The sequence below is a fragment of the Oryzias melastigma genome, linkage group LG9 (assembly GCF_002922805.2).
Source record: "Oryzias melastigma strain HK-1 linkage group LG9, ASM292280v2, whole genome shotgun sequence".
In the NCBI taxonomy this organism is placed as follows: domain Eukaryota; kingdom Metazoa; phylum Chordata; class Actinopteri; order Beloniformes; family Adrianichthyidae; genus Oryzias; species Oryzias melastigma.
In genome coordinates this window covers 28620389-28633734 of record NC_050520.1, presented here as the reverse complement: position 1 = coordinate 28633734, position 13346 = coordinate 28620389, and the positions used below count along the sequence as shown (strand labels likewise).

The window sequence follows — 13346 nt, the reverse complement described above, 5'->3', positions numbered from 1 at the left end:
ACCCGTCCAAACAAATAGAAACAATTCAGTCACCATCCTTTGGCGATATAGACGGCACCATATCGGAGCCAGATGATGTCAGTAAGCAGTAATTGGTTTGAGTTGGTCTGAGTCATGGTTTCTATGGCAACCACTCTGAGCAATCTGAAGTGAGCTTCATGGAAGTCCACCCCACTCCCCATACTTTGATTGAGGCACCTGATTGGCCAGTTTATAACTTGACCACGAAACATGTAATGAAAAAAATAGGATTATCAAGAACATGTTAAACAAAGTATCACCAGTCCAGTTCTCATATACAGCAATCTCACAAGCAAACCAAAAACTGGGGCAGATTAATCAGAATGAAATAATCAGATGGTTCGAAACACCACTCACTTAGGGGGCAAATTGCCCAACTTAGATGGTTAAAAAAAAGGTAAAAAATGGGCTAATCCCACCAATCCTCTGATTTTAACGTTGTAATAAGTGCCAATACTAAACCGTCACATTCACTTCTTGACATTTAGATAAGCTTATACGCAATCAAAAATAGATGAATATCAAAACCAATAACTTCTGGTGCAAATCAAACCTGCTGGCGTGACAAACTCAAACCAAACTATAACACTTATTATATTACTATACTTACTATAACAATTATTTATGTAATAAAAACAATGTTTTGATACAAAACAAAACCAAAAAATACAGTTGTAATGAACTGGAGTCCATTCTGCTCTAAAAGAATAACTTCAAAATGCTAATATTTTAGGTTATATGGACGCTAAAGGACGGAGAGTAACATTGTTTGCTTTAATAAAATCCTCATAAACTGTTAACTCAAGTCATTTTTCTGACATGTAGTGCATGTAATTTCCATTTAATGCCTGAAAACCAAGTGAATGCCATGCTCTGCCTGCTAATTCCTGACCTTATGGCTTTAGGTTTCCCATTGTTCATTTTCAGGTCACTGTGCGTGCCTCAGTTTCAGCCAAAGACTGGACGCAGAGCAACAAACATCTCCAGCTTGGACTGTGGCTGGGAGGCCTGTAAATTGGTCCACCATTTAACCTTAAACTCTGCTGTGAGCGCACTGTGGACACGAACAAAGCAGCAGTGGTTGCTCTTTAAGTAGAGGAGGAGCCCCACAGGCTTCATGTCAAGAGTTAACAAATTTCTCCAATAACACCAAAAGGGGTTTGTAAAAATACAGCCAGTTGCTGTTTTGAACCAAAGTTGCTGTGGGCTCTGAAAAACTGCCAAATATAACAACAATCCTAATTGGGTTAGGGTTAGTGGCCCTGTTGTCTGTGTTGCTGCTTTTATGGAAAGCTTTATTTAAACTGCAAATAGACAATTTACAATGATGATTGTTTATAGCATGTATAGATTTATCCAGAAAAAAAAACTGTTAAAATGTGTCACTGTTGGAAACTAAACCAAATGACCAATAAATCATTTGTAATTAGCCCTTTGATGATGCGTAGAAAGATTCACAACCTGTAGGTCTCTGTTAAATTTAGGTTAGGGAAAACTGAGCCTATACAGCTTTGTTTCCCTCAACAGTGAGGACATTTGATGTGTGTTTTGGCATGACGCTCATACGACTTCAGCCAGTATTTTGGTTCTGAGGTTGTTGTCACAATCCAGTGAGTTTGTTCCCAAAATATGTGTTATATGCTCAAATGAAACTGTTGTGTAATAGACAATTTCTTTAAACCAAAAATGCAAAAACTTTAAAAAAACAACTATGTATTTATTGCATTTGAGTTTTTTACGCTTTGTTTTTAAACATGTTCCATTAAAACCAGCTGTTGTTTAATGTGTATTTAAACTGAAGAATTGTATTTAATATTCATTATGAAAGTGACTTATTTCATATGCAGGACAGCAAACAAAAACTGTTCTATCTGGATTGGTTACAGACCCATTCCAATCATCTTTTGCACTACTTTAAAAAGCGTCCCAATGTTCTTTGATCTAATATAACATTTCAAGCGGCATGAGCCGCTTTTCTCCTTCAAAATGTACTGGATGGACATTGATGGTGTTAATGGTTGAAACGTTACAGTATGTTAAAAATGTTTAAGCATCACCGGCGCCGCCTCAGGTGTTAAAGAGTTAATTATGATCATGACATTTTTAGCTAAAATTGAAAATAATTCTGTCGTTTTCTATGACATAGCTTCTGCAGAGCGGCAGTATATTAGAAAGTCATCTGTGTGTTGTGGGTGGAGTTGTAAGCATGAACAACCCCGCCCCCATTCCTGTTGCTAAGTGATCATTTTTAAACTGCATCTTAATGCTTGATGCTTGTGATTCACAATAATTTCAACAAAAAAGGTACTTAGAAATGCAATTTTGAGCTTATTTTTCTTAATATGTGTCATGAAAAAAAAACGCCACAAAAACATCATTGTCTTTAAACAGTTAAAAAAAAAACTTTACTGACTCTTGGGTATCGTTGTAAATGCAGTAGAAAAATGACATGCTATTGTAACAGAAACAGACGAGACCATGACTATCTCAAAGGATTTTTGTTGTGTTTACATTTGTTTATTCTTTATTTATCTGAAAATACAATATCCCTTTTAGGATTTTATTTGTATCCCATTTCAGTAGTGCAATTGTTGTGGCACCAAGGGACCAGAAATATGAAACCTAACCTCGCGATAAAGAGGCATCGTTTTTCTGTATCACGATTGACTTCCAACTAGACATGGCGGGACCAGAGCAACAGAAAAATAACCACACATAGTACATTTGGCATAAGGGAGGTTAATGCAACAAGGACAGAATCATCTGAGATAGTCCTCAGATGGGAGTGAAGGGTGCCAGACAGTCTGGAACCAACAGTGTGCAAAATGAATGCCATGCCTGATTGTGCTCAGCGTGTGAGCTCACATGTCTGCATGCAAAGCTTTTATTCATACACATGCTGTTTATGCGTGCCATTCCACCTGCACGTTTGGGTAGGATGCTCTTGAGGTTACCATTCTAATAAATAGTCACACCTCCCTGCGAAATGTAACGGCAGCAAGCGAGGAAGAGTGCGTGAAAAAGGATGGAATGGAATAAGAGAGGGCAGTGTTTCTTTTGGAACGAAGGGGCAAATGATTCACCGCAACGGTCAAGAGACTGACAGCTGGTGAGAAATCAACTAAAGCTGAGGTTGGTCTTCCATATTCAGGTGTGAGATTCCACGGTTACAAAAACAAGGAGCTCCCAAATGATACCACTGCTTGGAATTTGGGATGTGGAGTAAATTATTCATGACATCCGGCTTTCACTTTGGGTACAAAATAGAAGCGGAGTGGGGAAAACATTTTCTCCCACTGGAATAGTGCTTTTCTATAGGGATACATGGTGCCAGCACAATCATAAAAGATCCCTATTCTTAAAGAATGGACCAGATTGTGCATATCTGCTCACTGCAGCAGGACGTCCATTAATCCTTTAGAGAAACACGATTACTTTTTATCCCAGTGGCCACTGAGCTTTAACAATAATACAGGGGGTATAAGAGGACTCAAACTCTACCAAAATAAAGATTTTTTCCTTTGATTTTGTGGTGACAAAAGCTGGGACAAAGAATAAAATAAACTCAATTTTCATTTTAAAGGTTATGCCTTGTCAACAAAGAAGACTGAAAGTATAAAATGTGCTTTAAAGGATTTAGTGGGATAACATAAAAGTAGATTTTACTGTGCTCGAAATCACATACTGGCTGATGGAAAGAATTTGGCCTAAAGAGAATGGGAGAAAAACAAAAGAGCACAGATCCACCAACACATATGAAAGTACAGTTTTAAAACTAAATTACTCATGTCATCCCCACATCAAGTGTTCCGTTTGGGTCAGAGACGGGAAACTCCAGGCCTCGAGGGCCGCAGTGTCTTTATGATTTCCAAATATCCAAGCCCTAGTCATAACTGATTACCTGGTTCAGGCGTGTCCTGCCAATTAGAACATACCAGAGCAGGGTATGTTGGAAAACAGGCAGGAATGTGGCCTTCGAGGCCTGGAGTTGCCTATTTCTCGACTATGGATCATCAAACTCTTAAGAGTATAACTTGAACCCAACTCCTTTAATACATCGTGATAGACTATAGCTCATTGGTTATTCCTGATCACACCTGGAAACATGTGGTAAGAGCTACTGTCAAAAGTTTTTAGCCTCATCGCTGAATAGAAGCATTGACTTGTATGTCATTTATAATGAATAGAAGACATGGATATTGTTGAGAGATCACATTTATTTATTTTAAATAGTTCAACAAAAGCATTGGTAATCACATCTCCATGTCTGGGTTCATGAAATAATTCAGTCTGCTAGCATATTCGTGGCGTGAGCTCCGCTGGACACGTCGCTGCATCGAGCTGCAGCCAGAGAACGCGGCGGCAGTAACAGACTGTCAAACTAATCCCGCTTTTCTCAGTCTTTAATGTTTTAAAAAACAAAAGTTAATTGGAAATGATAAATCTCTATTTCATTTATTACTGCAGTTCAGGAGGAGGAAAAGATTTGGTCCTGACAAAAAATTAACATGAAAGTGTTGAACATTAAGTTTTTTTTTTTGTTGTTAATTAAAAAATAATCAAAAGCTTTAAATCGACTGTTAACCAGCAGAGGTGCCAAACATAAAAACCTACAGTGATTAGCCAAGCACCGAATGGAAGAAATGAAAATCTGGCTACTTGTTGGGCAGCTAAACTGAGTTTACCATCATGTTATTTCTGCTCTCTGTTGCCTGAGCGCACACAAAGTCGCCAGCAGATTAATCATAGCCCACTGCCAGATTCAGTCTGCCACCTTCCTTGGCCTCTCGCTATCTGACAACAGATCAGTTCTGGGATACACATGTAAGCTCCCATATCTTCCCTCATCATCACCCCAAAGTAAGAGCTCCTCGCTCCGTGCTTTTTTCACAGCTGACCAATGACAAGAGGATGGAGGGGGGAGTGGAAAAGCCACACAAACACCCTCTTTTTATGGATAAACAAAGCTTCTCTAGCTAATTTTGATGGTGAAACTGATTTAAAACCTAATTTTGATTTTTTCGCCTATCATCCATGCATCTCCCTGCAGTTGTACGTTGAGCTAATAACACCAGATTTGATTTTCCCGAGTGTGAGAAGGAAACCGAGGCAGCTCTCTACGGCATGATCACCCACGCTCATTTCAGCTAGGCTTGACATTTATGCCACAAATGCCTTCACTGGAGGAAAAAAACAGAAACTCCAAAGGGTGTTGTTTTCTCACTTTGCTACATAAGTGCCGCACAATTCCAGCCACTATAGTGTTTGGGCTGTTGTTGTGCCAGCTTGGCTTTCACCCATGAAAAGCCCCCAACCAGAGGAAAATATTAATTATCATACTCATGTGCTTTCTTCTACTTGAGGAGTGATAAGAGAGAAGGCCTAAATCGGCTTAACTTGCAAAAGCAAGGCTGTTTTAATTGAGATCTAGTTTAATAAGAGCCCACTTTGCTGGAATAATATGGGTAATTATCAGTCAAATAGGAAGTGATACAGACTTTTAGGGTCTGCCACTAAACGCTGGCGAAGGTGCTGAAGTGTAAATAGGAAATGTATGCGTTTGACAAGTGCGGGCCGATTCCAGACATCAGAAGACGGATGGAAAGCTGACCTCATGGCATGCTTACTTACAAACTCGCGGTGCTGACTTCTTCACAACACGGATACGCCGAAGTGAGGGCTGAATACAAAACAGCTCATGTCTGCTCTCAATTTCTATTTGTGTTGGGAAGAAACTACAACATCTGCAGTCTCCAGGGATGACTTCCACTGCTGTTCACAACATTATGCTCGTCTTAGCCAATCGTATGAAATATTGCAAGATATCAAAAGAAAGAGAAAGCTCTGTTTTGTAAATCTGACAAAGTAATTACATTTCTGGATAATGGTGAACTAAGTTACAGCTCTAAGTTTAAGCAAAGAACGAAGAAAAAAAATGTAATTTTCTTGTGCTTTGTATGAGCTTGTAAGATGGGTTCAGGGTTTCCAGCAGAAGAAAATGCAGCATTTTTAGTTTGTAAAGGCATAACTAACACATTGAGAAAAAAATGTGCATGAAAAACATTTGCCAAAAAAGGGCAAGAAATATTTTATTTTTTTTATGATAGCTGAAGAATTAAAATCATATTTTATCTGACGTTCCAGTTGAGGCTTTCAAATTTTAACTTAAATAAATCCTCCTTTAGTGCACCATAACTTAATGACAGATGCTCATATCAAAAGTTTATAGAGGCTCCTGTCTGGTGGGGTAACAGTGAGTACTTAATTTGCTTGAAGGGTTGCCTGGTCTGACTGATGATTTCAGCCAAAACAAAGCATAAATTCTGACAAATGTAAAAAAAAAAAAAAAAAGTAAAATTCCAACGTTTCTTTAGACTCAAAAGTTTAAGGGTATTACATACAGTTTAAAAATATGTGAATAGAAAAAGCTGAACAAAATGAACGAACTGAAACAATTTAAACTCCTTTGGAGAAAGCACAATAGTTACTTAGACAGAATTGTGTTTTCTACTAAAATGTAAAACAAGCATTAAAATTAGAATTTATCTAATCTGAAAACATCATTGCATCTTTATGGAATGATGAATCAACATTGTTTTGTATTAATCTGTATTCATGATGGTACAAAACCAGTGAACTCTGGTCTTCATTACAGCTTTATTTGTGTTTAGTTTTGTAATGTTTAGTGCTGTTAGGCAAAAATCCTGACTCCAAAAAACAATAAAAAAGGATGTTTGATTTGTATCTGACTCTAAAACAGGCAGAATTAGGATACGGGGATTTGAAGTTATTGGAGTAACTGAAAGGTGAAACTTGGCATTATTGAGAGTGCAAATATATTTATTTGCATCATTTGGAACAAAAGCTACTAATGATAGAGCATTGAAATGTGTCAATGCTTTAAGTTCATTTTGCGTTTTAATCCAAATTTTACATCATATAAGTTCCCTATTTTTAGGGGTGTAACGATTAATCGACTTAATCAATGAATCGATGTATTTTGCTACAATCCAACCAGATTGATCAGTCTGAGGCAAGATGTTAATCCAATCAACGGAATTAAACCAAATAGATAATGGAAAATGCCATTTAGACTGAGACACTGTAGGTTTATTTTGTAGGTTTATCACAGTGAACAACACATGTGATGCAGCAAAACAAGGATCGATCCATCATCACAGTCCAATGTGTGGAAACAATTTAGCAAAGACATGTGACCATACAGTGTTGAAGAATGTTCTATGAATGTTCTGTTTGTATTCATTTTGATGTGGAAAAACAACAGTGGGCTGAACTTCATGAAACTAAAACATAAATGGATTTCCCATTAATTCAAGTTTACTTGTTTGTTTGTACATATATTTAATTTACACTTGATTATCTTGCAAGAAATACAAACAATCTGGGAAACTTGCCTCGCACTGTTCAGGGTTGAGTTGATAACATCTATTGATTTAAATTGATCTAAGATTAATAGATCAACAATCGATCCATAAAAGTAGAAATCGATCTAGCACATAAAGCTGAAGTCTACTAGCTTGATGCTAACATTTAATGGAATTTCCCATAGGACGGCTAATGCTAACATACATTGCTGGCTAAATGAACAGCTTTATATATTCACAGGCATGAATTTTCCAAACTCTTTTAAGGTAACAGTTTTTTGATTATTCTTCTTGAAAAATGTGTACTGCTTTAAGCTCGAGCTCCACCTCATGACCAAACTGAAACACTCTTCAGGAGAAACAGAACAGCTGCCAGCAGTCATCACACGCAGCTAAATCAACACCACGATAGCAGGCTTCTTATTTGTCCGCTTAAAAAGACAAACGACTCGACACCTTTGCTGGGCAACGCTCCAGCCCCTTTCTTCAAAGCACTGAACTCGCTCTGTCCTGGGAAGTTTCTGCCAAACTGGATTATCACAGGGCGGCCTAACCCGGCCTACCTTTAGATGGCTCTGTGCGCTTGGGCAGATCCAATGTGTCGTAGTTTTTGTCATTCTCCCCATTCTTTTTGCCTGCGTAGGAACAAAGGAGGAGAGATTAGATCAGCGCCTATAACCCAGAGAGCCTGGATTGTGAAGAACAAGCCGACATCGACAGATGACTCTGACGGGAAGGTATCAGTATGTTTCAAATGGGTATTTATTCATGGTAAACTATTTGAGCGACAACACAAGGTGTGAAGCTGTGAGTGGATCTGTATAAGCTCTTCAAGGTGAGGCAGACAGAAAGGTGCGACACGAGTCACAAAAACACACTACTCTTTCCACTCGGAACAAAGCGAGAAGGTTTGCACTCAATACCATAGAGCCACACATGAAATGGACACAAATACACACTTCAAACCGTCTTTTTCAAACAGTTTAAGTCAAATGCATATTGTAGAAGCTGAAGAGCACACACAGACGATGTAACTGCATGCCACTTCTTCACACTTTGCCATCAGAGTTCCTGGAAACATCTTTGAGAAAAAAGAAAGCAGCAGCAGCAGCAGCGGGGAGGAGGAGGAGGAGGGTGAGGGGTTATTGCAGCTCAGGCAGCTAATGGTCGGCTCACATGGACACGGTTATCCCCACGGGACAATCCAGACACATGAAGACAAAACTGTCCATTCCTCAGCTCGACTGAGGCAATACTTTCTGTCATGGTGGTCTATGTAAGCAGCAGCTCCTCTCCCTCCAGGATGACCTCTTTTTTAATGTTTTGCTTTTAAACTATTCTTCATCTGTCTGATAGATTTGGTCCAATTTACAGGAAATCTTCTCTGTCTCACCTGTCCTGTACAGACTGCGTTCAGTTTGCCCAATCTGCACAAATCTTGGTCACGATCTGATCTTTATTTTCTATAATACTGGACTTATTTTTCTATGAAGGTTTAAACTTTGAGAGTTTAAACAAGAGATAAAAGTGTCATAATGTTCATGTCTGTCTAAGAAAAGTGTTTTAAGTGTGTAGTGAGGAAATTTACAGTCTTGAAACATCTATATTCCTATTTCGGATTTCACTTATCCCTGGTATCTTTTAGAACATTTGGAACTTCATCACTTAACTTTTTTCTCATTAAAAAAATGCTTTTTTGCTGCTAATTGGTTTAGAGGAGTAATACATACAATCAATGTTTTTAATAAAGTTTTCTACATGTGCTCTTTCATTTTTTGGTTAGTCAGGCAGTTACAGTTCCACTACTATAATCTTTTGATCAAATGCAAAAGTGTTCCTAGTGGTCTTTTAATTATGATTATAAAGTTTTTTTTAGCACAAATCCAAAAACTTGTGTTGTTTTTTTAGTATATAGTTTTGTCAGGGCGGCAGTAGTTCATTACAAATGTTGGCACGGAGTAAGCCGTCCCTCACTTCCCATCATCCCTTTTGTTTACACTCTCCTGTCTCGCTCCAAACAAACATGCTGTGTCTGCAGCTCACCACTCCCCCAGGGGACGGGTCAAATGAGGAGAATAAATTTCATGCACCTAGGTGTGTGACAAATAGTGGGACTTTAACTTTAAAAACACAATTATTATAGGAGTGGGTCCTTAAAAAGTTAACTTTAATCAAACCTAAAGGTTTCTGTTTTTGGTCTATTTGAACTGTTTTAAAGATTAATCAAATGCATATCCAAAAATGTTGCAAAAATTCACAACTTCTAAAGGTGTCCTAATTTGTTTTCCTCTGTAATTGTACTGAAGTTGAATCATGAGATCTGAAGAGCTTTCAGTCCAGATGCCATGATTCAACTTCAAGGCAGCTTCACCTGGATGAAAGAGAACCTTCACCAACAGAGAAGGATCTTTGCTTCATCCTGTTGTTATTGTAAAAGCTGCAGATAGTCTGACAAAACACCAATGATAGTTTGGGTGGAGCCTGAAATCCCACAGCTACATTCGCGTGTGGATTCAATCAAACGCTACAATTTTCTGAAGTCCTTGGAACCTTCTCCAGTGTCTGGAAGCTACCCAAAGCCATTTCTAGCTGCATCCAGAGGGAAGACAGACAAGGCGGAGGAAGGGGAGCTGGAGGCAAAGAGGAGAGGAGCAGCAGTAAGAAGGGTTGAATGGAGGGGCACTCACCTTGATTAAACCATTCCTCTATAGTTAGCCAAGGAAGCAGCAGCAATGCCAAAAGACACAAAGCAAGGAGAGAAGAAGCATGGTGAAAAAGACGTGGCTCAAGAAGAAGCTGTTCTGCAGCTTGCTTTTCTACCTTTTATTAACAAAACATCACATTTTTTACAACATCGAACTAACAAATATCATTTTCAAAAGATATTATTTAAGGTTCAAATGCAGTCAAAACTTGCGGCTAAAACATGTCAAGACAAGCAATTCTGCGTGAAAATGCACAAGCATCAAATTGCAGAAGCAAAAATAAAAGACTGGCATCAATTTGCCTTGTTTGTCAGGAAGGGAAGACGGTCAGAGGGAAATGCATTAACACACATTTGCATACCAGTCACTAAACAGAATAACAAATCTTTTAAATTGTATTCAGAGCATGTCAGCGCCCAATAGAAGAGCACAAACGAAGCCTTCTTTAATCTGCAGAATGACAGAGACCTGAGCAGCCACTGGAGCTCAGCAACCTGCCTCTATTAGATCATTTGTTACGACATTTAACGTTTCACTACCTGATCCTCTTTGCTTAGACGCGGCAGCGGTTTAAACTCCTTTCATTGAGCCTCGTTTGTACTCGTGCGTGTTTGCAGTTCATTAGCGTGTGCACGTTTACACATGTAGACTCTGTGTTGAGCAGACAACTGAGCTGATAAGACGCTTTGAGGAGCGGTTAGACTCCGCGGTCTCCGACTGGTGGTGTGATTGAAAACGGTGTCGTGGTTGCTGTACGACAGCAAGATGACAGATTCACTTAGCAAACAGCAACAACAATTAAGGCTTTTTTAATTGGTCTACAATCACCGCACACCTGTCAAGAAAACAGAAGTAGATCTCCAGGCGCCACACATACTTTTTTAAAGCTATTTTTTTTTTTATATGTTTGATGATATTCGTGCTAAGGTGTTCCCTCCCTCTCACCTTTGGCTTTCTTGCCACACATACTTTTTAAAAGCTATTTTTTTTTTTATATGTTTGATGATATTCGTGCTAAGGTGTTCCCTCCCTCTCACCTTTGGCTTTCTTGCCTCCAAAGCATCCGGCGTCGTCCTTCTTCTTCCTGTGGAGCCCTGCTGATCCAGGAGCCTGCGGCGCCGACGGGTCCTGGAACCTTTCGGCGCCCGGTACCTCCTTGTGAACGTGGTAGGACAGGTTTCTCATGATGCAGACGCAGTTCTCCACCGACTTGGAGGAAGTAGAGACAGGTAAAGTGTAAGTTGGGACTCTGAGGAATGCTGGATAATATTTAAATAGAGGATGTTTGGTTTTTTACCTTGTTGTCCATGTCTTTCTTTCCTACGGCCGACTGAAGAGCGTGAAGCAGGGCGTCCACCAAACCCTCGCATTCCCGTAGTCGGCGGCGTGCCTCTGCACCATCTGAGCTCACATTCCTGGACAGAATTATAAAGCATTAATATGCAAGAAAATGAATCGAGTAAATAGATTAGTTAGCCAGTAATAACAGACAAATAAAACTGTCTGCAATGTTACAAGATTTCAGGGTTTTTTTTTGCAAATTATTGCACCTTTTTTGATGCAGACTTCAGAAATTGTTTAACTAAGTTCTAAAACTATTAGCATAGATTGAAATACAGCTTCACCAAGCGTTTCTGTATGAAAGGTTTGTGTTTGGAAAATGTTCCACTTCTGGAAGGAAATTGAAAGGAAGTGACCGCACATTCAAGTGTGACATCATACAACAGTTTGGATTGAAATCATTTCGTCCTTTTACATCAGAGCGTACGTCCAATGTTGACGGTCTTTCAACTACAAAATTAACATAATTCCAGTGGATTCTGAAGCGATGAAAAGCTGCCTTGCTCTAAGCTTTACAGTAGTGAAGTGCTTATGTAGTCGACATAAATCAGCTGAGTCTGCGGCTTTGCGTTAATATGCAACGCTTCATGGTAAAGTTGCAAACTGATGCAAAGCCGCAGTAGGTCAAGAAGGGTGTGCTACTTAGGGTTTGTCTGTGACATCCCTGGCATTAAAGGGTGGTAGCCTCTCCAAAAACGGCCACATAGGTGAGATCAACAAGTTTGAAAGTTGAGACACACCCGGAGAGCTGTCATTTAAGAGATGATGCCCATATTTGAGCAATTTTTATTTGAAATGAAAATTAAACTAAGCCACATTAGAGCAGTCTGACATGAAACCACAGAGATGTCAAAGCTTTTTGAACCACACATTCTGTTGGGCTGTTTCTCATTGGAGTGAATGGGGTGACTTGCTTCTTTAACAAGTCCCCTGGTGTTTACCTGGTGAACACATCAGGCCTTGGTTATTTTTATTTATTTATTTATTTTACCCAGCCTCAAACAGGAAGTGTCTTGGTACCACCGGACACAAATACATAGATAGCATTGGGATGAAGCACCCAAGTTGATCTATTTATGTCTTTTTTTGTCAAAAACAAATGAAGACTGGCTCATCCATAGAGGCTGAACATGGAACCAAACCACCGGGCTACGCTCAGCTGGCTGCAAAGTGACCTAACAGATGGCAACATTTGCATCCTCCAAGCCTCACACGATAAAATATAGCAGGATTATCACCAAAATGTCCTTTTAGTAAGCTTGACTGTCAAAAAATGACAGAAATGAATAAAAAAAATGTTAAGGAAAACCATATTTAATGAAATCCCTTTTATAATTACAACTAAGATAAATAGTTTTTTACTATGATGCAGGTAAAAAAAAAATCCTGGATCATCTTAACTTCTCTGCAAAGATTCATTAAAGATGCATCATCTTTTGACTGATTTTTAAAGTGTTCCCAAATATATTTTTTTTAATTATGATTATTCCCCTTTTAGCCAAAATGATTAAAAAAAAATTCTGAGTTCAATACATATTCATCTCCGAGTTGTTGGCGGGTCAACAACAACTCCAATGTTGGCATGGAGCAACCCCACCCCCTTTCCAAACACCGATAACTGAGATATCCGATTAAAATCTCTCCAACTAGCTTACTGCCCTCACAATCCCCACCTAACATTAGTGGAGCAACAAATATGGTGAGCAATATTTTAGCTATTCAGCCGTACAGTTTTGAGCCAGATATTAGAGGAAAACAGAACACGTTAAAGACACGATTGTCTCTAAACTATCAAAGAAAAACTCTGGAAAGTATGGAAGACTTTTTCTTTTGTCAGTGTCAGTTTGCTATTCTCCATGACATGCACATGTTTGACTGCTTAAAGATGGTTTGG

General features: G+C 38.9%; 1 protein-coding gene across 12 annotated transcripts in view; it reads right to left on the bottom strand.

The window, feature by feature from the left end:
* The window catches only part of arvcfb (ARVCF delta catenin family member b), a 257678-nt gene that overhangs the window by 32274 nt on the left and 212058 nt on the right, over positions 1-13346 (bottom strand). For 9 of the 12 annotated variants that reach the window (XM_024275037.2, XM_024275027.2, XM_024275032.2 and 6 more), the window contains 4 exons: positions 11409-11526; positions 11149-11320; positions 10094-10111; positions 7970-8041 (listed from right to left, as the gene is read on the bottom strand). In XM_024275037.2, coding sequence (XP_024130805.1) covers positions 7970-8041; positions 10094-10111; positions 11149-11320; positions 11409-11526 — 380 coding nt within the window. The remainder of the gene's footprint in view (positions 1-7969; positions 8042-10093; positions 10112-11148; positions 11321-11408; positions 11527-13346) is intronic. The other 3 variants (XM_024275042.2, XM_024275031.2, XM_024275033.2) reach the window with 1 other exon arrangement.